At 44.5% G+C, this 26,997-nt stretch overlaps 1 protein-coding gene across 1 annotated transcript in view; it reads right to left on the bottom strand.

The window, feature by feature from the left end:
• The window catches only part of THSD7B (thrombospondin type 1 domain containing 7B), a 594,761-nt gene that overhangs the window by 189,474 nt on the left and 378,290 nt on the right, over window positions 1–26,997 (bottom strand). The window contains 1 exon segment of the mRNA XM_040440450.1: window positions 13,215–13,409. Coding sequence (XP_040296384.1) covers window positions 13,215–13,409 — 195 coding nt within the window.

The raw sequence follows: 26,997 nt of genomic DNA on the forward strand, positions 1-26,997 counted from the left end.
ACAACTGGTGGAAGAGGACAGAAAATGGCATATATTGAAGGACACCACAAAAGGGGCAGATTTTGGGGCATATATTGTGTTGCACTGTGGTATATGGTTCTGATGGGACGGTATTGCTCACCCTGCTAATTCTGCTGCCCCTCTTTCTATTAATTTGGACCCGCTTACAACGTGGGGCCACTTTTAGACTTTTTTCCAGGGCCACATTAAGTTCACAATCCATCCCTGGCTGCAACTAGGCAATGTGACTGAAGAACATCTCGTCACTGGCCTAGGAAGAGGAGCGCTGCCGCCTCTTCAAACAGTTGATTATCAGAAGTGCTGGAAGTTGGAAGCCCATCGATAAGATATTGGTGACCTATCCTGAGGATAGGTCATTAATAGAGAAGAGTCAGAAAACCTATTTAATTTAGATAAAACTTGTCGAAACTGGACAACCCCTTTAAGGGCATTTGTGAAAACATTTTAATTGTTCCTTGAGGCGCCAAATGGAGGGCTGCTCCATAATTGCCAGCAATAGTAATTAAACAGTGAACATAGTGTCCTCATGACAGTGACAGCCACGATGCCCCATTCATAGTACCAACTACAATGTCCCCTTCATAGTACCAACCAGAGTCACAGTCCTTCTTGATGATTTGGACATGGATCTGAGCAGTGATACATTGTATCAGCGAATAAGAATAACAGCGAATGAAACAGAACAAAATTGCTTATTGGAATGAACAAGGCTCCAGAACGGTTAATCATGAAAGAGTGGAAAGACCGGCCGTAGATCAGAGAGCGGGCATTGAACGCAATTGTGCCGCTTTCCTAATACGAAGGTTATATAGGCTCTTTATGTCCCTCAATTACATGCCCCGTGTAAAACAATTACTCTGCCTTTGTGTTCAATAAACATTTCCAGCATTATTCACAATTTGCTGGTGTCCCTGCTGTATTTTACACCAAAGGCAATAAATGAGATTTAATGTGGAGCTGAGATTTTCTGTACACAATTCTTTTTGAAGGTTTAAAGCCCATGAAGGTGAAACAGTCGGAGTACGCTTTTTATGTTTTTATTGATGTTTTATGCTGTTTGTTCTGATGAATTTGATTTTATACGCCTGCTAGATCGTCTAATGAAGTCTGAAATATGGATTCATCGAGTCTTGTAATGAACTCCAGTTGAAACAAACTTATCATAAGGTCATCTAGAAAAGGTTATGGAGCTGCGGTGGGTCCTGCTGGGTCACAGAATCTAGATCTGTGTGGTCAGTGCAATCACTTTCCTGTAGTGCACCGTTTTTAATTAAATTAGTATTGGGCTTGGTAGTACCTTTGTGTTGCATGGAGCCAGAATACAAACTTCTGTGGGGGTCTAGTGTTATTCTGGGGTTATTCTGCTTGTACCTGATAGAAATTGTAGCAGGTTCTATTAGCGAGGCTACCACAGGTCCTCTCAGTCACAGGATATTATTGTCCTCACAGTACAGAGAACCTCATGATAAAACGTAATGGGGTTGTCTCATCTGGGAGACTGGTGGCATATCGCAAAGATATGTCACCAATGCTAGATTGGGACCCAGACCTATCTCGAGAATGAGACATCTGTTGTGTGCGGAGAGCAGCCATGCATGCGTGCCCGCCCTCCATTCATTTCTATGGGAGTTCCGAAAATAGCCAAGCGCTTGCTCGGCTGTTTCTGGCAGTCCAATAGAAAAGAATGGAGTGTCAGCCACGCGTGGGACCTGGAACCTGGGACTGATGAATCTTACCCTATAAGGGTTCATTCACACGTCCCTAAGTGTTTTGCGGATTCGCAAAACACGGACACCGGCAATGTGCGTTCCGCAATTCGTCAGTACTCACATAGAAAATGCCTTTTCTTGTCGCCAATTGCGGACAAGAATAGGACATGTTCTATTTTTTTCAGGAATGGAATTGCGGATCCGGAAATGTGGATGCGGAGAGCACATAGTGTGCTGTCCGCATCCGTTCCGTCCCCATTGAAAATGAATGGGTCTGCACCCGTTCCGCATAATTGTGGAACTGATCCGGACCATTCATATGGACGTGTGAATGGACCCTAAAGCACCTAATGCTACACCTGCCTACAAGTAGAGCACATACTCGACAAGGGCAACCCCACTTCTCAGTATTTGTCCTATGTGACCCCGAGACAAAATCCCATAACCTTGTTTGGAAAGTCCTAAAGCTTTTCCTCAGATAATTATTTGTTCTTTTCGGGACCAAAGTATTGGAAAGGCAAATCCATAGATAAAGCTGACATCCTGATATCTATTAGTGAGCTATACGGAACAAGCAGGGTCAGACTGACCCACCAGAGTACCAGAGTATCCCCCGGTGGGCCCAGTCTCTGAAGCTATAGTAGAACCCAAAGAGCAAGGAGGAAAATCCCATTTGGAGCTGCTTTTGGGTACAATTACTTGCCCCTAGACTGTATTTCTTTAATTTAAAACCTATTAGGCTTTATTGATGATATAGCGTTTGGGCCCCGAAAACAATTTTGTTTGGTGGACCCAAGGAATCCCAGTCCAACTGGAAACAAGCCGGGTGTAACTATTAAGGTAGCAGGCATAGCAGCTGCTATGGGGCCCAAAAACGGTGGGGGTGTCATCTCAATACAAAGGTTAGGTGCAATTTGTGATAACTATGGATGATGGAAGGAGATGTAGAGAATTGAATGTGGCTCTATTCTATGGGATTTCATTGTGTGTATGGTGACCTTTTTATATGAATTATTTCTATGCTGATAGAATGGGGTACATTATCATTGCACTGTGACATCACTGTGTGCATTATCCATGTATTTCTCCTGGTGGAGAACGCCTAGTAGGCATAAGAAGTCTTATATGCTCCACTGAGAATAAAGTATGCAAATTAGCTCTCTTTTCAAAAAGAAAGCTGAACCTCTAATGCTACTATATGTAATGTAGCTATCCTATAAGTCTATGTTATCCCTGTACTGTGACATCACTGTAATTATTATCCCTGTACTGTGACATCACTGTGTTTGTTATCCCTGTACTGTGACATCACTGTGTTTATTATCCCTGTACTGTGACATCACTGTGTTTATTATCCCTGTACTGTGACATCACTGTGTTTATTATCCCTGTACTGTGACATCACTGTGTTTATTATCCCTGTACTGTGACATCACTGTGTTTATTATCCCTGTACTGTGACATCACTGTGTTTATTCTCCCTCTACTGTGACATCACTGTGTATATTATCCCTGTACTGTGACATCACTGTGTTTATTATCCCTGTACTGTGACATCATTGTGTTTATTATCCCTGTACTGTGACATCGCTGTGTTTATTATCCCTGTACTGTGACATCCCCCTATACTGAGAGATCAGTGTGTGCAGTATCCCTGTACTGTGACATCACTGTAATTATTATCCCTGTACTGTGACATCACTGTAATTATTATCCCTGTACTGTGACATCACTGTGTATATTATCCCTGTACTGTGACATCACTGTGTTTATTATCCCTCTACTGTGACATCACTGTGTTTATTATCCCTGTACTGTGACATCACTGTGTTTATTACCCCTGTACTGTGACATCACTGTGTTTATTACCCCTGTACTGTGACATCACTGTAATTATTATCCCTGTACTGTGACATCACTGTGTTTATTATCCCTGTACTGTGACATCACTGTGTTTATTATCCCTGTACTGTGACATCACTGTGTTTATTATCCCTGTACTGTGACATCACTGTGTTTATTATCCCTGTACTGTGACATCACTGTGTTTATTCTCCCTCTACTGTGACATCACTGTGTATATTATCCCTGTACTGTGACATCACTGTGTTTATTATCCCTCTACTGTGACATCACTGTGTTTATTACCCCTGTACTGTGACATCACTGTGTTTATTACCCCTGCACTGTGACATCACTGTGTTTATTATCCCTCTACTGTGACATCACTGTGTTTATTACCCCTGTACTGTGACATCACTGTGTTTATTACCCCTGTACTGTGACATCACTGTGTTTATTATCTCTGTACTGTGACATCACTGTAATTATTATCCCTGTACTGTGACATCACTGTGTATATTATCCCTGTACTGTGACATAACTGTGTTTATTATCCCTGTACTGTGACATCACTGTGTTTATTATCCCTGTACTGTGACATCACTGTGTTTATTATCTCTGTACTGTGACATCACTGTAATTATTATCCCTGTACTGTGACATCACTGTGTATATTATCCCTGTACTGTGACATAACTGTGTTTATTATCCCTGTACTGTGACATCACTGTGTATATTATCCCTGTACTGTGACATAACTGTGTATATTATCCCTGTACTGTGACATCACAGTTTATTATCCCTGTACTGTGACATCACTGTAATTATTATCCCTGTACTGTGACATCACTGTGTATATTATCCCTGTACTGTGACATAACTGTGTTTATTATCCCTGTACTGTGACATGACTGTGTTTATTATCCCTGTACTGTGACATCACTGTGTTTATTATCTCTGTACTGTGACATCACTGTGTTTATTATCCCTGTACTGTGACATCACTGTGTTTATCCCTGTACTGTGACATCACTGTGTTTATTATCTCTGTACTGTGACATCACTGTGTATATTATCCCTGTACTGTGACATCACTGTGTTTATTATCCCTGTACTGTGACATCACTGTGTATATTATCCCTATACTGTGACATCACTGTGATTATTATCTCTGTACTGTGACATCACTGTGTTTATTACCCCTGTACTGTGACATCACTGTGTTTATTATCCCTGTACTGTTACATCACTTTGTTCATTATCTCTGTACTGTGACATCACTGTGTTGATTATCTCTGTACTGTGACATCACTGGGTGCATAATCTCTATATTGTATGGGAATATAGACATCAGAGGCTCTTGGTAAACTTGTTCTCATCTTATGTTGGCAATAGGAAGAGTGCAGAATTTCCTGCTACATAACTAATAATTCCAAGAGAGGGAGAAAATGGCAGGAATGACTTGCCAAATGTACACTGTCTTGGAATGGTATTCATACCCCCTGAACATTTCCCCATTTTTACGTTACAACCCCAAACATAAATGTATATTATTGAGATTTTATGTGATAGACCAACACAAAGTAGCAAGTATGTGTGAAGTAAAAATAAAGTGATACGTGGCTTTCAAAATTTTTATAAAATTATATCTGAAAAGTGTGGCGCATATGTCTATTCAGCCCCCTGTACTCTGATAATCCTAAATAAAATCCAGTGTGACCAATTGCCTTCAGAAGTCACCTACTTAGTAAATCAAGTCTACTTGTGTGTTATTTATTTCAGTATAATTCCGGCTGTTCTCTCTAGAGAACATTAGTGATCAAACAGCATCATGAAAACCAGGGAACACAGCAGACAGGACATGGATAAAGTTGTGGAGAAGTGTAAAGTAGGGTTAGGTTATCAATAGAGTTGAGCAAAGCAAGCTTCGGATGCTTAATCTGAAATCACTTTGTTCAAAACTTTGGTATAATACTGTACGGAGATTTGTCTCTGTACAGTACTAGAATGTATGGGCTACGATGAGCCGAAGTAAGTTATTCACAAAGTCGTGCGTGATTTCGTTGAATAACTTCTGTAGTTGATTTTTAAAATGGAAAACCACTTTAAAACTTGAAACTGAACTCGGCTTCGGTTTCGAATAGTACCTTGGACGAATCTCTGTACAGTATTATTCAAAAGTTTTGAATGAAGGCGACTTAGAATTAAGCATCCTAAGCTCGCTTCGCTTAACTATAATTATCAACAAATATCCCAAGCTCTGAACATCTCACGGAGCACTGTTTAATCTATCATCTGAAAATAGAAGGAGTATGGCACATGCAAACCAACCAAGACATGGCCGTCCACCTAAACTGACAGCCCAGGCAAGGAGAAGCAGCCAGGAGTGCCATGGTCACTCTGGAGGAGCTGCAGAGATCCACAGCTCAGGTGGGAGTATCTGTCCATAGGACAACTATTAATTGTGCACTCCACAAATCTGTCCTTTATGGAAGAGTGGCAAGAAGAAAGACATTTTTGAAATCAAGCTCTGTCCTGTTTGCAGTTTACCACATGCCAGGTAGGGGACACAGCAAACATGTGGAAGAAGGTGCTCTGGTCAGATAAGACCAAAGTTGAACATTTTGGCCAAAATGTAAAAAGCTATGTGTGGTGAAAAACTAACACTGCACATCACCCTGAACACACCATTCGCACCATGAAACAGGGTGGTGGCAGCATCGTGTTGTTGGGAGATTTTTCTTTAGCAGCTACAGGAAAGGTGGTCAGAGTTAATGGGAAGATGGATGGAGCTAAATTCAGGGCAATTCTGGAGGAAAACCTGGTAGAGGTGGCAAATGACTTGAGACTAGGGCAGAGGTTCTCCTTCCAGCAGGACAATGACCCTAAAATATAGACAGAGCTACAATGGAATGGTTTAGATCAAAGCATCTTCATGTATTAGAATGGCCGAGTCACAGTCCAGACCTAAATCCCATTGAGAACCCGAGGCGAGACTTGAAAATTGCTCTTCACAGTCGCTCTCCATCCAATCTGACTGAGTGCAAGCTTTTTTGCAAAGAAGAATGGGAAATAATTTCAGCCTCTACTGTAGATGTGCAAAGCTGGTTGAGACATACCCCCAAAGACTTGCATGTGTAATTGTAGTGAAAGTATTGACTCAGGGGGGCTGAATACAAATGCATACTACACTTTCCAGACTTTTATTTATAAAAAATGTTGAAAACCATGTATCATTTTATTTTCACTTCACACATACTTGCTATTTTGTGTTGGTCTATCAGATAAAATCTCAATAATATACACTTAAGTTTGTGGGTGTAACATAAAAAAAAGGCACTGTAGGTAAGGTGATGAGCAGGGGCGTTGCTAGGTTAAAACATTCGGGACCTGGGCCCCTGATGTTTTGTCCCAGGCCCCGAATGTCCTGCCTGCCTGCCTGCTAGATACAACTGTATTGCCATCCACAGGACAGCAATACAATTGAATCTAATGAGGTGGAAGAGCTGAAGGACCTGTGGTGACATCACTGTCATGTGACCAGTAAAACAGTCAGTGATTGAGAAGGACCTGTGATGATGTCACCATCATTGACCAGTGCAGGGGAGGGCGGCAGTGAAGAGGGGAAGAAGCTGAGGTGATGTCTGCTACATCAGGGGAGTGAAGGGAGAGGCAGAGCAATGCTGGGAGTTGTGGTTATTTAACTGGGACTGTATGTTAGGGCTGAAGGGAGGAAAGTTATTTACATGGAACTGTGTGTTGGAGATGGCTGGGGAGGGGGTCATGTTATTTACATGGGACTGTATGTTGGAGGGGGCTGGAGCAGGGGGATGTTATTTACATGGGACTGTATGTCAGAGGGGGTTGGGGGAAGCAATGAGGTTATTTACCTGGGACTGTATGTTGATGGCGGCAGTGGGAGGGAGTGATGTTATTTACATGGGACTGAATGTTACAGGGGTCTGAGGGAGGGAGTGATGTTATTTGCATGGGACTGAATGTTCAGGGGGTGATGTTATTTACGTGGGACTGTATGTTGAAGGTGGCTGGTGGGTGGAATGATGTTATTTACATGGGACTGAATGTTGAGGGGGTGATGTTGTAGGCGTCTGGGGAGGGGGTGATATTATTCACTTGGAAATGTATGTTGAAGGCGGCTGGGGAGGAGGTGATGTTATTTATATGGAACTGTATTTTGGAGGGGGCTATAGATAGAGAGGGATGTTATTTACATGGGACTGTATATTGGAGGGGGCTGGAGAGATGGTGTAATGTTATTTACATGGGACTGTATGGCGGAGGGAGGGAAATAGTGTTATTTACATGGGACTATGTTGGGGGGTGAAGGGAGTGATGTTATTTACATAGGACTGTATTTTGGAGGGGGCAGGAGAGATGGTGTGATGTTATTTACATGGGACTGTATGGTGGAGGTGGGAATATAACAACAGGGGCATTGCAAATGCAGGAGACATTAAGCATTCTTATTACTACTTGGGGCTCTATAGGAGGGACTTATACAGTCAGGTCCATAAATATTGGGACATCAACACAATTCTAACATTTTTGGCTCTATGCACCACCACAATGGATTTGAAATGAAACGGACAAGATGTGCTTTAACTGCAGACTGTCAGCTTTAATTTGAGGGTATTTACATCCAAATCAGGTGAACGGTGTAGGAATTTCAACAGTTTGTGCCTCCCACTTGTTAAGGGGCCAAAAGTAATGGGACAGAATAATAATCATAAATCAAACTTTCACTTTTGAATACTTGGTTGCAAATCCTTTGCAGTCAATTACAGCCTGAAGTCTGGAACGCATAGACATCACCAGACGCTGGGTTTCATCCCTGGTGATGCTCTGCCAGGCCTCTACTGCAACGGTCTTCAGTTCCTGCTTGTTCTTGGGGCATTTTCCCTTCAGTTTTGTCTTCAGAAAGTGAAATGCATGCTCAATCGGATTCAGGTCCGGTGATTGACTTGGCCATTGCATAACATTCCACTTCTTTCCCTTAAAAAACTCTTTGGTTGCTTTTGCAGTTTGCTTTGGGTCATTGTCCAGCTGCACTGTGAAGTGCCGTCCAATGAGTTCTGAAGCATTTGGCTGAATATGAGCAGATAATATTGCCCGAAACACTTCAGAATTCATCCTGCTGCTTCTGTCAGCAGTCACATCATCAATAAATACAAGAGAAGCAGTTCCATTGGCAGCCATACATGCCCACGCCATGACACTACCACCACCATGCTTCACTGATGAGGTGGTATGCTTAGGATCATGAGCAGTTCCTTTCCTTCTCCATACTCTTCTCTTCCCATCACTCTGGTACAAGTTGATCTTGGTCTCATCTGTCCATAGGATGTTGTTCCAGAACTGTGAAGGCTTTTTTAGATGTATTTTGGCAAACTCTAATCTACCCTTCCTGTTTTTGAGGCTCACCAATGGTTTCCATCTTGTGGTGAACCCTCTGTATTCACTCTGGTGAAGTCTTCTCTTGATTGTTGACTTTGACACACATACACCTACCTCCTGGAGAGTGTTCTTGATCTGGCCAACTGTTGTGAAGGGTGTTTTCTTCACCAGGGAAAGAATTCTTCGGTCATCCACCACAGTTGTTTTCCATGGTCTTGCGGATCTTTTGGTGTTGCTGAGCTCACCGGTGCGTTCCTTCTTTTTAAGAATGTTCCAAACAGTTGTTTTGGCCACGCCTAATGTTTTTGCTATCTCTCTGATGGGTTTGTTGTGTTTTTTCAGCCTAATGATGGCTTGCTTCACTGATAGTGACAGCTCTTTGGATCTCATCTTGAGAGTTGACAGCAACAGATTCCAAATGCAAATAGCAAACTGGAAATGACCTCTGGACCTTTTATCTGCTCATTGTAATTGGGATAATGAGGGAATAACACACACCTGGCCATGGAACAGCTGAGAAGTCAATTGTCCCATTACTTTTGGTTTCTTAACAAGTGGGAGGAACATATGCAAACTGCTGTAATTCCTGCACCGTTCACCTGATTTGGATGTAAATACCCTCAAATTAAAGCTGACAGTCTGCAGTAAAACACATCTTATTCATGTCATTTCAAATCCATAGTGGTGGTGTATAGAGCCAAAAATGTTAGAATTGTGTCTATGTCCCAATATTTATGGACCTGACTGTAGATCCGCCTTATTTCTACTAAGAGCACTATGGGGGCCTTATTACTACTGAGGGGTCTGTAGATAGCTTAATTACCACTTGGGAACAATAGTGGGCCTTATTTGTACTAGGGGCTCTGTGAGGGTAATATTAATACTGGAGGGCTCTTCTACTAATGGGGGCACTCTTAGGGAGCATTATCACGGTTAGGGGCACTTTAGGGGGCAGTATTACTGTGGGGGCACTAATTTTTCTTCAGGATAGTATCTGGGGGTATTGGGGGGCACAGCGAGCAGCAGAATAACACTGTTGGGACTCCAGTTTGGGGGATGATGATAGAAATGTGAGGAAGCTAAGAGGTCTGAGTGTCACACTCTGCAGAGACGAGGCGGCTGAGAGAAGTTGTACGGACCGAGTGGAGAAGATGATGACATAGAAGATCTACATCGGAGGAGACGTCACCTGGAGGCCCTGCATATGAGAGGTATGTGCTGCTGTATGGCAAGTACAGCAAAATGTGCTGTGAGGGGGGATGACTTAGAGAACTGGGCCATATTCATTGGAGCTTGGGCCCCGGATCTTTTGAGACCCTAGCAACGCCCCTGGTGATGAGACCTCCTGTGATGAGGGTCCAGTGATGTGAACCAGCACCTGTAGGTGGCGCACTTCCCCATGTTTACCTTGCTCTTTGTCATGACTTCCCATCAGGCCCTTCCAACCAAATCAGGTATATCATTTAATTTTTAGCTATTAATGCTACATAGTTAATAAAAAAAAGTAATTTATCTTTAATTACATCAGATGTAAACACAAATCCTGCAATAAATGAATCTATTAAGCCTGATTAACATCACAGCAAGACACAGCAGCTGCATCTCAGGAGGACGTAAAGTACGGAGAGACTGGAATCTGTTATATTTGGTAATGAGGAGGCGTAAAACCCTTAAGCAGTTACTATATAAAAAACTGTGCCTCGTAGCAACATATTTTATCTGCACAATAGTGCAAAACATGGAAGTTCCCTAGGATATGTTCATCAATTTTGTAAATACATTACATTAATCCAGAGCTGCATTCATAATTCTCCGGCTTCAAAACTGACATCTCTTACCATCCGTTGCTTGATCAGTGTCTTCAAAGAGGTATCTTTACAGCAGGCACTGTAAAAACTGAAAGTATGCTTACAGGTTCTATCTGCCAGGGGCGTAGCTATAGGGGCAGCTGCTGCTTGGGGGCCCGAACTTAGAAGGGGCCCTCCCGGGAGGAGGACTAAAATATTTTATTGTCAGGTGCCCCTCAACAGTATTATACAATGACATTATATACAGTGACATGACATACAGTATATACATGCGATCTTGACTATATACTGTATGTACACAGTGACTGCACCAGCAGAATAGTGAGTGCAGCTCTGGAGTATAATACAGGATGCAACTCCGGATCAGTACAGGATAAGTAATGTAATGTATGTACTCAGAGACTCCCCCAGCAGAAAAGTGAGTGCAGCTCTGGAGTATAATACAGGATGTAACTCAGGATTAGTAAAGGATAAGTGATGTAATGTATGTACACAGTGACTCCACCAGCAGAATAGTGAGTGCAGCTCTGGAGTATAATGCAGGATATAACTCAGGATCTGTAGAGGATAAGTAATGTATGTACACAGTGACTCCACCAGCAGAATAGTGAGTGCTGCTCTGGAGTATAATACACAATGGCACTCAGCATTAGTACAAGATAGTTAATATACAGGGAGTGCAGAATTATTAGGCAAGTTGTATTTTTGAGGATTAATTTTATTATTGAACAACAACCATGTTCTCAATGAACCCCAAAAACTCATTAATATCAAAGCTGAATATTTTTGGAAGTAGTTTTTAGTTTGTTTTTAGTTTTAGCTATTTTAGGGGGATATCTGTGTGTGCAGGTGACTATTACTGTGCATAATTATTAGGCAACTTAACAAAAAACAAATATATACCCATTTCAATTATTTATTTTTACCAGTGAAACCAATATAACATCTCAACATTCACAAATATACATTTCTGACATTCAAAAACAAAACAAAAACAAATCAGTGACCAATATAGCCACCTTTCTTTGCAAGGACACTCAAAAGCCTGCCATCCATGGATTCTGTCAGTGTTTTGATCTGTTCACCATCAACATTGCGTGCAGCAGCAACCACAGCCTCCCAGACACTGTTCAGAGAGGTGTACTGTTTTCCCTCCTTGTAAATCTCACATTTGATGATGGACCACAGGTTCTCAATGGGGTTCAGATCAGGTGAACAAGGAGGCCATGTCATTCGATTTTCTTCTTTTATACCCTTTCTTGCCAGCCACGCTGTGGAGTACTTGGACGCGTGTGATGGAGCATTGTCCTGCATGAAAATCATGTTTTTCTTGAAGGATGCAGACTTCCTCCTGTACCACTGCTTGAAGAAGGTGTCTTCCAGAAACTGGCAGTAGGACTGGGAGTTGAGCTTGACTCCATCCTCAACCCGAAAAGGCCCCACAAGCTCATCTTTGATGATACCAGCCCAAACCAGTACTCCACCTCCACCTTGCTGGCGTCTGAGTCGGACTGGAGCTCTCTGCCCTTTACCAATCCAGCCACGGGCCCATCCATCTGGCCCATCAAGACTCACTCTCATTTCATCAGTCCATAAAACCTTAGAAAAATCAGTCTTGAGATATTTCTTGGCCCAGTCTTGACGTTTCAGCTTGTGTGTCTTGTTCAGTGGTGGTCGTCTTTCAGCCTTTCTTACCTTGGCCATGTCTCTGAGTATTGCACACCTTGTGCTTTTGGGCACTCCAGTGATGTTGCAGGTCTGAAATATGGCCAAACTGGTGGCAGGTGGCATCTTGGCAGCTGCACGCTTGACTTTTCTCAGTTCATGGGCAGTTATTTTGCGCCTTGGTTTTTCCACACGCTTCTTGCGACCCTGTTGACTATTTTGAATGAAACGCTTGATTGTTCGATGATCACGCTTCAGAAGCTTTGCAATTTTAAGAGTGCTGCATCCCTCTGCAAGATATCTCACTATTTTTGACTTTTCTGAGCCTGTCAAGTCCTTCTTTTGACCCATTTTGCCAAAGGAAAGGAAGTTGCCTAATAATTATGCACACCTGATATAGGGTGTTAATGTCATTAGACCACACCCCTTCTCATTACAGAGATGCACATCACCTAATATGCTTAATTGGTAGTAGGCTTTCGAGCCTATACAGCTTGGAGTAAGACAACATGCATAAAGAGGATGATGTGGTCAAAATACTCATTTGCCTAATAATTCGGCACGCAGTGTATGTACACAGGGACTTAACTTTTTAAGTAGATTAATTGAAGATAAACCTACAGTTTAAATAATGAAATATGAGCCATGAAGAATCGCTACACTAACTTGAGGTGATCAATAAGATGAAGTTTTACATTTTTATTAACAGCTTGTAATTAATGACTATAGAAGGTGTATGGAGGTAGTAACGTACCAGCGAGGGATCTTCTCCTCACTCTAGTTGAACTGCAGTCTGGGGTACAAGAGGTATATTTAGTCCATGGAGTAAATGCACACTCTTCTTTGCAGGGGACCTTACACTCCTGAGCTGAGGGTGGAGCAGGACCTGCCCATCGAAGACATTCAGTGACATCTGCAGGACGGTCATCAGCAGTGACACAGCTGACCCCTAGAAGACAAAGCCGCATATCTGATTTCTGAGCTTTCTTTATAGTTGGCTAAAATACATTTCAGTATCATGCAGTTTATAGACTGTTTCATAATTTCAAAATACTTGGTGGTCTTGGATCGTAAAAGGGTTCACAGTAAAATTTCTAGTAGCCTATTCATATTACTTCTTCTGGTGGTCTATGACAGTGAAAAGATTAATGGTAAATTCAAGTTGCTCATGGTTGACCTGTCCATGGAAATGTGGGCACTGTGCAATCTGCTACACCCTAAAATGGACCCTGCTCATGTATTTCTAAATAGGACTAAAACAACACATATCCCAGTCATTGCGTTGTCAACAGTAGGAGGAGTGTCCATTTTGGATGGTGACGACAGGATTAGATTCTTCATGTAAAAGTTATGACTTCCTAACCAGAACTATTGCTAGTATTGATGGAAAACTGCCACTCCCAACAGCATAGCCATGTCCTGCTGGCTACATATTGTTCTACCCACTTTAAAACTCATCTCCTGAGCAGTGGTGGGACTTGGGGTAGGCAGAGTAGGCGGTGATCTAGGGTGCCACTGAGTGAAGGGAACTGCTTCTGAATGTTTCCTTCCCACCCATTAGGGGACATACAGACAGTATGGAAAAGAGGAAGCAACAACCCCTGAGGAGTCGGTGCAAAGGATGGGAGTGATAGTGGCCCTGATGAGATGATGTGTCACACTGTACTCCCTCAGGTTCTTGCTCCCTGGGGATCGGTACAGTGAAAAGGTGGTTTGAAGAAGAAGTAAAAGTATAAAAGTGTCTCTTTTAATATACCCTGTAGTACATCAGCAGTAGTAGGTATAAAGTGAAGTTTCGGTCACCAGGTGATGAGGTATGGTGGCTGGTTAGGTGGCAATTAAATGGCACTTGCAGGCACTTGTGGATATAGGTGTCTACGGTATGATACAGGCCTGATGTGTACTTTTTTGGGAGAGGTCTAAGTGATGGGTGTCTGAACCATAGTCCCTCACCTGCAGCAGAGTCTGTAAAGCTGTGGTGATCACTCTGCTATCTAAGCATAATGAAGCTTTTTGGAAGCTGTCTTCTTGACTCTGACAATCTCCCTGGAGTGAAGATCTCACAGGAGCACTGGTTAAGATTTCCTGAAGAAGGAGCTCAGACATGTGCTTCCTCCCTCTTCGCTGTCTCATTGTAACTCCCAGTCCTGGCAGGAAGTAGGACAAGCCCACTCCTACCAAGAGGGAGGGACCATACTTCATTTGCTGGAGTACACAGCAGAAACCGGGCATAACATTACAATAAAAATAAAACTATTGCAGATTACCCCCTGTCTGAGTTTCTGCACAAGCTCACATATTATAGACGAATGCATGTTCATAGTCAAAGTTATTTTTATCCTCACCTTTTCCAACTTTTAATAAAAGACTACATTTCAAAAACATTTTTTGTTCTCCATAAATGCCATTCATTGTCATCTGCAGATATTCCTTCCATGCAGACGACAGATACAAAGTTCTCGAAACAAGTGGGGAACGTTGTGAATAGCAGCGACAAGTGGCGGATCATAAGAGTACATTATATTTTTTTGTCACCATAGCAACATGCCGCATGTATCAGGTCGATGTGCATTAAAGCCCCAAAACACTTTGTATCATACCTTAGAAGAACCTATTTAAACGAGGATTTACGAGCTGCTGCTCGCCAGGTAGAAAGCCACCCCACGCTGTGTGAAGAAAAAGTCTTTAAATGGAGCAAGATCTGTCATCTTCTCAACCTGCGACTGTTAATAAGTGACATTCCTCACAGCGTGCCAGGGACCGCTAACACTCTCTGAAATAAATGACAATGCCTGCTCTGTATAGGATCACACCATGGGACGGCCCTAGGCGCCATCTGTATAGATAAGACGGTGTCAGCATCTCTACCAGCAGCCTGATCGTAGACAAATGACTGTTTTTAGAAAAGGATGCCTCCAAAGTCCTAGTCCATTTCCTTTCGGCGACTGAATATTTGTTCTTTCATTCAATGCAATAAACTGATTGTAAATGTTACCTTCGATGTATAATACTGTAGAGTAGGGGGCTCCAATCCACGGCTTTCCACTTTTGAGAAACAACAACTCCCAGCATATTTCATAACAGTAGGAAAACTAAAGGCTGGATCTTACTCCTGCAGACAATGTAACAATTTACTGGTAAACAATAGTGTTGGGCGAGCATGCTCGGCCGAACACCATTTTCACTCGAGCATGGCGATGCTCGGCACATCGCAGTTTTCGGATGAACACCACGTGTGCTCGAGCGCGATGCTCGAGTCTCCTCCCCGCACGTTTGTTGGCTGCTACGCAGCCAATAAACGTGCGGGGAAGTACTGTCACTCACTGTAATGCAGTAGCCAAATTGGTTACTGGCATTACAGTGATTGGCTGGCCGGAACGCGTCATCAGGTGCAATTGTTTGGCCGCTGGTGACAGCGACATTACCTGCGCTACATCTCCTGAATAACGCTTTGTGCATCCTAAATATCTGTCAAATTCAGTCTAATTTATTTCTGCATACACTTACATGCGCTACTGTACATGTGACATACTTGCAAGCATATATACCATTTAATATGCTGAAGGCGAGCAGTAAGGGACGGGGAAGTGGCCGTGCTGCTGATGCTGCACGCAGAGGCCGTGGCCCTGGTAGCGGTGAAACTGTTCCTGCGGCCAGAGCACCAGAAACACACTCATCCACTATACCTAGCTTCATGTCCCAGTTTGCAGGGTGGCACAGGACATCACTCTTGAAGTCAGACCAGTGCGACCAGGTGGTCGGTTGGATTGCAGCAGATAATGCTTCCAGTTAAGTACCACCCTGTCTTCCACAAAGTCCAGTCTCAGTAGACAAGAGTCTGGTCAACAGAATCCTAACCCTGATAATCCTTCTTCCCACCATAGAGAGTCTTGGCAAATAAGTGATCCCACACTCGGATATTCCGAGGAGCTCCTTTCATAGCCATTCCTTGATTTGGGCCTCTCGCCAAGCCCGCTTGAAGAGGGACATGATTCCCAGACTCTTGAGCATCCACAGTCAGAAGAAGATGACGGTGGGGAACGGCAATTAGTGTTTCACGAGGTGGATGATGATGATGAGACCCAGTTGCCAATAAGTCAACGGCAATTAGTGTCTCAAGAGGTTGATGATGAGGATGAGACACAGTCGTCAATAAGTTAGGTTGTTGTTAGGTCAACAAGTCAGGAGGATGACTAGAGTGAGGAAGTGGAAGAGGAGGTGGTGGACGATGAAATCACTGACCCAACCTGGGAAGGTGGCAAGCCGAGCGAGGACAACAGTACAGAGGGGAGGGATCCGCAGCACCGCAACAGGCTGGAAGAGGCAGTGGGGTGGCAAAAGGGAGTAGGTGGGCCACACCAAACAGGCCCGCAACTGTTCCCCGGAGCACCTCCTTGTGGCAACCTCCCTTGCCAAGGGGTAGGTGTTCTGCAGTCTGGCGCTTTTTTGCGGAAAGTGCGGACGATAAAAGAATTGACATTTGCAACCTGTGCAGGGGCATGAACACCAGAAAACTCACCACCACCAGCATAATCCGCCACATGACATCAAAGCACCCTAATAGGTGGGCCGAACGCCTGAGTCCACAATCAGTGTCTGCGGGTCACACCACTGCCTTCCCCGTGTTACGTGCTAGCCAATCCACTGTCCAAGACGCAGGTCCGGATGTCTCCCGCCCTGCACCTGGACCTTCGCAAGCACCATCAGCGACCACATCCACTTCTGTGTCCCAGCGCAGCGTACAGATGTCCATACCCAAGGCCGTTGAATGAAAGCACAAATACCCAGCCACCGACCCACAGGCCGTAGCACTAAATGTGCACCTTTCCAAATTGCTGGCCCTGGAAATGTTGCCATTTAGGCTTCTGGACACTGTGGCTTTCCGCAGCCTGATGGCGGCAGCCGTCCCTCGTTATGCAGTCCCCAGCCGCCACTATTTTTCCCGATGTGCCATCCCCACCTTACACCAGCATGTGTTTCCCTTATCACCCGTGCCCTGAACAATGCAGTTATTGAGAAGATCCACTTAACGACTGACACATGGAGAAGTACTTTTGGCCAGGGACGCTACATTTCCCTGAAGGCACACTGGGTGAATGTTGTGGAGGCTGGGAGCGAGTCGTACCCTGGGATGGCACAGGTGCTACCAACATCAAGGATTGCGGGCCCTACTTCCATCAGGATTTCTGCCACCACCTACATTAGTGGCTGCAACCCCCCCTTCTCCTCCTTCGCCTCCTCCTCCACTTGCACCTCTGAATTCTCATCTTGCAGCACCAGTCAGCCATCAGTCGGTACCTGGATGCAGTGTAGCACTGCAGTGGGGAAGCAGCAACAGGCCGAGCTGAAACTAATTTGCTTAGGTGACAAACAGCACACCGCCGCAGAGCTGTGGCAGGGGATAAGGTACCAGACTAAGCTGTGGCTCTCGCCACTCAACCTACAACCAGGCATGGTTGTGTCTGATAATGGCCATAACTTAGTGGCAGCTTTGGAGCTCGGCAAGCTCACACACATGCCATGCCTAGCCCACGTGTTCTACTTAGTGGTTCAGCGGTTTCTCAAAACCTACCCCAATTTGCCTGAGCTACTGGTGAAGGTGCGCTGCATGTGTGCCTATTTCCAAAAGTCCTCTACAGCTGCCTCCATTCTGGCAATGCTGCAGCGCTTGCAATTGCCAGCTCACCGACTGTTGTGCGACGTGAGCACGCACTGGAACTCCACGTTCCACATGTTGGCCAGTCTTTGTGAGCAGCAGAGGGAAGTAGTGGAATACCAGCTGCAACATGGTCGTTGCTTTTCCAGTCAGCTTCCGCTCTTCACAAGCGATGTGGGCATGGATGTCTGACCTCTGTGAGGTTTTACACAACTTTGAGGAATCAACACAGATGGTGAGCGGCGATAACGCTATTATCAGGGTAGCCATCCCACTTCCAGTGGCTGATCCAGAGCCTGGTCTCGGGAGGGGCACTTCCATATTGTTTTGTGGCGGCGGACAGAAAACAATGTGGTGCTTATAGAACAGACTATTTTATTTAACCTGTCTATGGCCTCATGCACACGACCATTCTGTTTTTTTGCGGTCCGCAAACTGCGGATCCGCAAAACACGGAAGCCGCCCGTGTGCCTTCCGCAATTTGCGGAACGGAACAGACGGCCCATTGTAGAAATGCCTATTCTTGTCCGCAAAATGGACAAGAATAGAACATGTTATATTTTTTTTGCGGGGCCACGAAACAGAGCAACGGATGCGGACAGCACACAGAGTGCTGTCCGCATCTTTTGTGGCCCCATTAAAGTGAATGGGTCCGCACCCAAGCCGCTAAAACTGCGGCTCGGATGCGGACCAGAACAACGGTCGTGTGAATGAGGCCTATAACTAAGGGATATCAGGGTATATTATACAGGGGGTAATATAACTGAGGAGGGGTATCAGGGGACATTATACAGGGGGTAATATAAGTTTTGGAAGATGTTGAAGGACTACGTAGCAGACCATGTCAGCGTCCTCCTTGATCCCTCTGCGCCTTACAACTACTGGGTGTCCAAGCTGGACATGTGGCACGAACTGGCGCTTTACACCTTGGAGGTGCTGGCCTGCCCTGCCGCCAGCGTTTTTTCAGAGCGGGTATTTAGTGCTGCTGGTGGCATAATAACTGATATGCGCATCTGCCTGTCAACTGAAAATGCTGACAGGTTGACTCTTATCAAAATGAACAAGGCCTGGATTGACCATGACTTCTCTACTCCACCAGAGGAAAGCGGCTGAACATAAAGGCACTTTACATGTGGCTTTTATGGTGTATTGAATACACTGTATTCCCATGATCCCCTTCCACCACTAAAAAGGGTATATGGTTCAATCTTCCTTTTCTCATCCTCCTCCTCCATCATATCAGCATGCTTATTAGGCTGCCCTTACACCTAATGTTTTAGATGGTCAGATCAGCATCAGGCCCTCGCTCCTAATGCTTTTGAGGGTCACCCGCAGGCCATCAATCATTTTCAAGGGTGTATGATGCCCTCCTTCATGTGTAATAAAGTGTGTATTGGAGTGCCGGTTCCTTGTAATTTTTGGCAGCCCTTTCACTTAGTGCATGGGCTTTATGAGTGAAGGAGTCCGACTACCTGAACAATTGTACCACAATGTGAATGAGGCCCTCCATTATGTGATATACAGGTAGTATCGGAGTGCCTCTTCCTTGTAATTTTTGGCAGCACTTGCACTTTATATACAAGTAAATATATAGGAAAGAATGTTTCCTAACAATTTTTCCTCTAAAATCGATTTTATCTTCAGTTTTGTGCGTATTATTGTCAGTCTGTAAAATTGGCGTACTACTCGCACGACATCGTTCCCAGCAGTGACCTATTGTCCATCAATTTCTGACCTTTTTCCTATGAACCAGACACCCTCCCCTCTTCAGAGCAGGGGGCGCCTGGTTTAATGCTCTGGTTCTCCCATTGACTTCCATTGTGCTCTAGTGCTCTGTAGAGCTCCCAAGCTTTCCAAAGTGTTCTACTCGAGCACCCGAGCACTGTGGTGCTCGATCAACACTAGTAAACAATGTAACAATTGTAAGTGGCGGCATCATGGGTAGAAAACAAACAAAAAAAAAAATTCCAATGCAGCTCCGAGAAGAAACGTATATTTCAGTAAGGACTCCGTCGCAGCTTCCCGATCGGAACCTGAATGGACTCTATTGTAGTCAATGGAGTCTGTTAAGCTCTGCTTGGTTCTGTTATGGGCTCTACCCGGCACTTCCGTTATTTCTGTTCTGCTCCACTAATGGAGCAGAAAAATAGAATAAGATCTCCACTTATTGCTGTTAAATGCTACAAACACCTTCGGGGCAATTTTTTTTTTGTGTGCGAGATTGTTTTACTTATTTTGCACTAAAAATAATTTTTATTAAAACATTTCAACAGTTTTTGTACTACAGGGTTAAGTTTCAGACTGTAGACTGCCAATTTCTGTTTTACATTGAGTTCCGGCATGATGCTCTTCTGACGGCTCCTTATCTCTGAACTCCTGACAGCTCAAAGACTCATTTAAGCCACATTCTTATTCATCTGATAAGATTTTACCTAGGAGGATTTTTTTTATGAGCAGTGAGGACTTCAGATATAAGGGCTACACACAGTGGCGTACCAAGGGGGGGGGGCGGCCCGCCCCGGGTGTCACTCACAAGGGGGGTGCCAGTGGCGTAGGGATCGCCATAGCAGCCATAGCAATGGCTATGGGGCCCTACGCCACTGGGGGCCCGCCGCTACTGAGGATAAAAAAAAAAAAAAATGTGGCGAGTGGGCCAGGCGTGGCGCTGTGATAGGGGCAGGGCTCCAGATGGTCTCCCCCTCCCCCTGTGCTGCTGCCGCCGCGGCCAATAAGAAGAGGGACAGGGCCGGGGGAGGGGCTGTGGCCACTGCGCCACCAATGAAGATATCTTCATTAACATTGAGTGCGGCCCCCCCCCAGTATAATAAACATTGAGTGCGGCCCCCCCCCCCAGTATAATAAACATTGAGTGCGGCCCCCCCCAGTATAATAAACATTGAGTGCGCCCCCCCCAGTATAATAAACATTGAGTGCGGCCCCCCCCCCCCAGTATAATAAACATTGGTGGGCAGTGGGCAGTGCCAATGAGGGTTAAAAAATAAAAAATTAACTCACCTCCTCCAATTGATCGCGTAGCTGCTGTCGGTCTCCTTGTAATTTCTTCAGGACCTGTGGTGACGTCACTGAGCTCCAGCCTCTATCACATGGTCCATTACCATGGTGATGGATCATGTGATGTATCATGTGATGAGCTCAGTGACATCACCACAGGTCCTTTGACAGGTCCTGAAGAAAGTACAGGAGACCGGCTGCTACGCGATCAATTGGAGGTGGTGAGTTAATTTTTATTTATTTTTTTAACCCTCATTGGCACTGCCCACCAATGTTTATTATGTTGAGGGGGGCGCACTGTGCCACCAATGTTTATTATACTGGGGTGTTGGGGGGGGGGGCGCACTGCACCACCAATGTTTATATGTTTATTATGCTAGGGAGGGGGGGCGCACTGCCCACCAATGTTTATTATGTTGGGGGGGCACACTGCGCCACCAATGTTTATTATACCAATGTTTATATGTTTATATGTTTATATGTTTATTATACTAGGGAGGGGGGGCGCACTGCGCCACCAATGTTTATTATGTTGGGGGGGCACACTGCGCCACCAATGTTTATTATACCAATGTTTATATGTTTATATGTTTATTATACTAGGGAGGGGGGGCGCACTGCGCCACCAATGTTTATTATGTTGGGGGCGCGCACTGCGCCACCAATGTCTATTATACTGGGGTTTAAGGGGGTGCAGGTTTTTATTTTATTAAGGAAGGGTTAAGGGGTCTATTAAGGGGTGGTTAATGGGTTTTATTAAGGGGGGTTAATGGGTTTATTTCGTTAAGGGGGTGTGCAGAGGTTTATTTTATTAAGGGGTTTTATTTTTATTTATAAATATTATTGAAAACATTGAAAAAAGTTTGTGCATGTTTTCTTAACTTTCTTGGGGGGCGGGGGGGGGTGCCAAACAAAGGGTTCGCCCCGGGTGCCAAATGCTCTAGCTACGCCCCTGGCTACACATGAGCCGTCAGAACAGAAACATGACGGGAGTCAATGTAAAACAGAAAGTGGCAGTATGCCGACAGACTAAAACCTAACCCCGTAGGACAAAAACTGCTGAAATTTGCTGAAAGACCAATTGAAAAAATTATTTTAGCCTAAAATCTGTAAAATGCAATCATTAAACAAAATTATGCCCGAAAGTGTTGATAGCCTTTCAGACAGGGGCGGACATTCCGCCTGTGCAGTCTGTTTAGCTGCACAGGAGCTTAGCGCTGGAGGGGGGCCCATTCTATTCGGCGGTGGCGGCAGGATCAAGGTAAATGAGCATTTCCATGTGCCCCCCTCATATGCCCGGGCCCCTCACACAGATAGTACTTACTTTGCTCCACGGAACCTGCACACTTATGATGCTGGCACGGGCGCCTCTGCATCTCCCCGTCCGTGCAGATCAAAATATCCGGAGGCGGTGGGCAGCCAGAAGCAGGGCGCGACCCGCAATGCTAGGGAGGCTCGTCCTCGTCGCGGCCTGCCATTGGTTGTCCCCCCCATAACGCCAGTTGTTTTGCCGTGGCCATGGCGGCATTAGAATTGAGCGGGTGGCAGGGAGCAAGGTAAGTACTATCTGTGTGAGGCGCACGGGCATATGGGGAGGGGGCATTATAGGTCTTGGAAAACCCCTTTAATATTTCAAAGTAAGCTGCTATAGAGAACATTTTCTGCCATTCAGATGTGTGACAATCCCACTGGGAGATATAATGCCAGCCATATGTTTTCCGTCATCTAGCTTTCCAAGAAAAGTATTTACATTTTACAGGAAATAGCCAAGGGCAAAGCTACAAGGGGGTGCAACGTTACAGATTACACTTTGGTCCTGCAGCCTAAGGGGGGGGGGGGGAGGGGGACTAAAGGCCCCTCTGCCATATAAGACACCAGTTATATAAATGGCACATGGTAGGTGGGCGGCCCCATTACAGATTTTGCATTTCATCCCAGGATATTGAAGTTACTAAGATCAGTTCAAAGTCAAGATGTAAGCCGTGTACCAAGATACAGCAAAGTCATGAACGAGGAAAACAACTCCACCACTAGCTTTTGCTAAAACAGAATTTTACTTAAACGTGGTAATGAACACAACCACAAATGCTGGGAACATACAATAAATTTACATACACCAAGCCCGAAGGCTGAGACCCTTGTGTTGCACAGCACGGCGTCCTCCGATGAATGCAGGAGGAAAGAGTGCTAATCCTTTAAGTTATGGAATCCTTGCAATGAACAGTAGCAACACAAACAGAGACCCTAACTAGCTAACTACAGGCCTGGTCTTAGTCTCTAGGCGCCAACACTGTAATGAGGTGCGTGCACGATCTTACCGACCCGGGTCTGCTCTGCATCCGCTGGTGACTCTGAACAGAACAAATGCCTCTCCAACAAGCATGCGGTCCCGCAGTGTATGTAGCTTTGCTCCTCAGCTCTCATCAACGTTCCTGGAACCAATCCTCGTTCCTCTGGTCAGGATCAGGGTCTTAGACACAATCAGCTTCACTTAGCTGCCGCTCTGGTCACTGAGGGATGCTCTCACACCTGGATGCCATTGGATCCACTGCTGACACAGTTCCTCAGTCTCAGCTCCCTCTAAGATGGATGCTCCCTTTCTCTTCCTCTCCAGGCTCTGAGTAAGGCCTCTTGCACACGACTGTATGGATTTTTCAGTATTTTGCGGTCTGCAAAAAATACGGATGACGTCCGTGTGCATTCCGTTTTTTGCGGAACGGAACAGCTGGCCCCTAATAGAACAGCCCCCCGGAGTACCTTCCGTTTTGTTTGCAGATCCCTTGCAAAAAAACGGAACGTAAACTAAATAAAAAACGGTAGTGTGCAAGAGGCCTTACTCCCCTTCTCATGAATATGGAAATATATACAGTCTGTAGCTGTGTTTAGGAAACAGCGTCATCTTGTGGCCAAACAGCAGAATGTCAGTCCAGATCATTTAATTTAATCTACACAGTGTTCAGACAATGAGAGCTGCTTCCCCACCTCACAAATACACCAAACTTGACCCAATATCTTAGGCCTCGGAGATAAACGTGACGGAGCCACAACAGTCAATAATCCAGAAGTGGTTTGTAACTTCAAAAGCAAAAAAATACATTTCCATTTCTCTCAGCCACAGAAATCAGTCATTTGTGACTGCTGTGTATTCACTTGCCAGGTTCCTGCCGGATGGCTGGGAAATAAGCGAGTGACAGCTCAGAGATTACTATTTCACTTTTCAAAGTTCTAGTAAATGCGCGTGGTGAATTAAATTTGTTTTAGAAATCTGTATCGGTAGACGCAGACAGCGTGTTCCGCTAGGAATCAGCTCAAGGCATCGTGTCTGTATTACTGATCTGCGCGGTGTGGCGTTCCTGGGCCCAAAGCAAAAACGCCATGTTCCCTCTGAGCCCCTGTAACAGTGATCAGGGCAGTTTGGGACACGGGAACTCCTTTACATGGGGAATGACCAGGAATGAAAAATGTCAACCCGATCATTTAGCGACAATTACATGCAGCAATGATCGCAATGTATCTGCCCCCATACAATTTCATTGCCTTAGTGCGATGAAAGATGCGATCATTCCAGAATCATTTGCACTGCAGTGTTGGGTGATCGGCGCCACCTGTGTTTGGATCAATTACTGAAATTTTTTTAAATAAAATCAGGAGTAGTAAACTTGTATAAAATACTAATAAACAAAACCCCCACAGACAAGCCTTAACAATTCTAGAGGCTTCAGGGCTGAAATCTTCCAGCATTCCTTACTGGTCCAGCCTTCACACATCTCCTGATTTGTTTTCTAGGCACTGTGCAGAAATCTGATGTAGGAAACAGTAAGGCCCCTTTAACACGGGCGAGATTTCCACGCAGGGTGCAATACGCGAGGTGAACGCATTGCACCAGCGCTGAATCAGGACCCATTCATTTCTATTGTATTATTTTCCCTTATAACATGGTTATAAGGGAAAATAATAGCATTCTGAATACAGAATGCATAGTACAATAGGGCTAGAGGGGTATATAACTCACCTTAATCCACTTGTTCGCGCAGCCGGCATCTCTTCTTTCTTCAGGACCTGGGTAAAGGACCTGTGGTGACGTCACTGCGCTCATCACATGGTCCATTACATGATCCATCACCATGGTGATGGATCATGTGAATGACCATGTGATGAGCGTAGTGACGTCATCAAAGGTCCTTTTCCTCACAGATGAAGACAGAAGAGATGCCGGCTGCGCGAACAAGTGGATTAAGTTGAGTTATATACCCCTCTAGCCCTATTGTACTATGCATTCTGTATTCAGAATGCTATTATTTTCCCTTATAACCATGTTATAAGGGAAAATAATACAATCTAGACAACCTTGAACCCAAACCGGAACTTCTGTGAAGAAGTTCGGGTCTGGGTACCACAGTCGGTTTTTTATCACGCACGTGCAAAACATATTGCACCCGCACGATAAAAACTGAACAACGGAACGTAATTGCAGTCATAACTGACTGCAATTGCGTACCTACTCGCGCGTGTTTGCCGCAATGCACCGGGACGCATCCGGACCTAATCCGGACACGCTCGTGTGAAAGAGGCCTAACAGTCTGCATTATAGGAGATGAACTAAGGTCTTAAGACTATTTCTAAGGAAAAGATTGATGTTACCTATAACAACCAGCAAAACAGTGAGTGCAGCTCTGGAGTATAATACAGGATGTAACTCAGGATCAGTACAGGATAAGTAATGTAATGTATGTACACAATGACTGCACCAGCAGAATAGCGAGTGCAGCTCTGGAGTATAATACAGGATGTAACTCAGGATCAGTACAGGATAAGTAATGTAATGTATGTACACAGTGACTCCACCAGCAGACTAGTGAGTGCAGCTGTGGAGTATTATACAGGATGTAACTCAGGATCAGTACAGAATAAGTAATGTATGTACACAGTGACTGCACCAGCAGAACAGTGAGTGCAGCTCTGGAGTATAATACAGGATGTAACTCAGGATCAGTACAGGATAAGTAATGTAATGTATGTACACAGTGACTGCACGAGCAGAATAGTGAGTTCAGATCTGGAGTATAATACAGGATGTAAGATGCGATCAGTGCAAGGTGATATTTTGTTTTAATCTATGCAGGGACTTTGTATAAGAAAAATAGAGCTTTAACTATTTTAAATATATATTACAGGAATTAATCATCACAGAATGAGGGACCTAAAATGAACATATGTGTTAAATTGGTAAAAAAATTGACATTCAGGCTAGGTCTACACGGCAACATATATTGTGTGACTTCTTGTCGCAGAAAAGTTGCACAACGTTGTGTTATTAGGATAGTCAATGGTGTCGGGCTGCGACGCAACAGTCGCAAAAAATCCATCCAGGTTGTATTTCTGTGTGACTGTCGTGTCGCAGTTGCAGCATGTTACAGTGTGACACCATTGACTATCATTGCAAAAAAGGGCGCGCAACTTTGATGCAACACATGTCGCCATGTACTACCCACTTTGTCACACAACTTATTCTTAACAGAAATGTAATTATTTACGTCTCCCTTAGAAAATGCAGGTGAAGATATAAGTGTGTGACGCTGGGACTTGCTCATTAGCACAGAAGAAACGATCACTTGAAGAATCTCAGCTCTAAATATTCCGTCCCATAGAACAAAGGTTATAAACAATGTTCCATCTCCAGACAGATCAGGTGCGGCGCATTACAAAGGCACCGCTGATTATATCACAGACCCCCTGGAAATAATTTGCTATTTAACAAGTACGGATCTTACTTTGAGATGAAGAAAAGCCAAGATAAAATAACAAAGCGTCCACGAAAGATGTTACCTTGTGTTATTGCCGCTTTCATCAAAGCCGCTCCGTATAAATA

Source organism: Bufo bufo, chromosome 7, assembly GCF_905171765.1.
Source record: "Bufo bufo chromosome 7, aBufBuf1.1, whole genome shotgun sequence".
NCBI classification, from domain to species: Eukaryota; Metazoa; Chordata; class Amphibia; order Anura; family Bufonidae; genus Bufo; species Bufo bufo.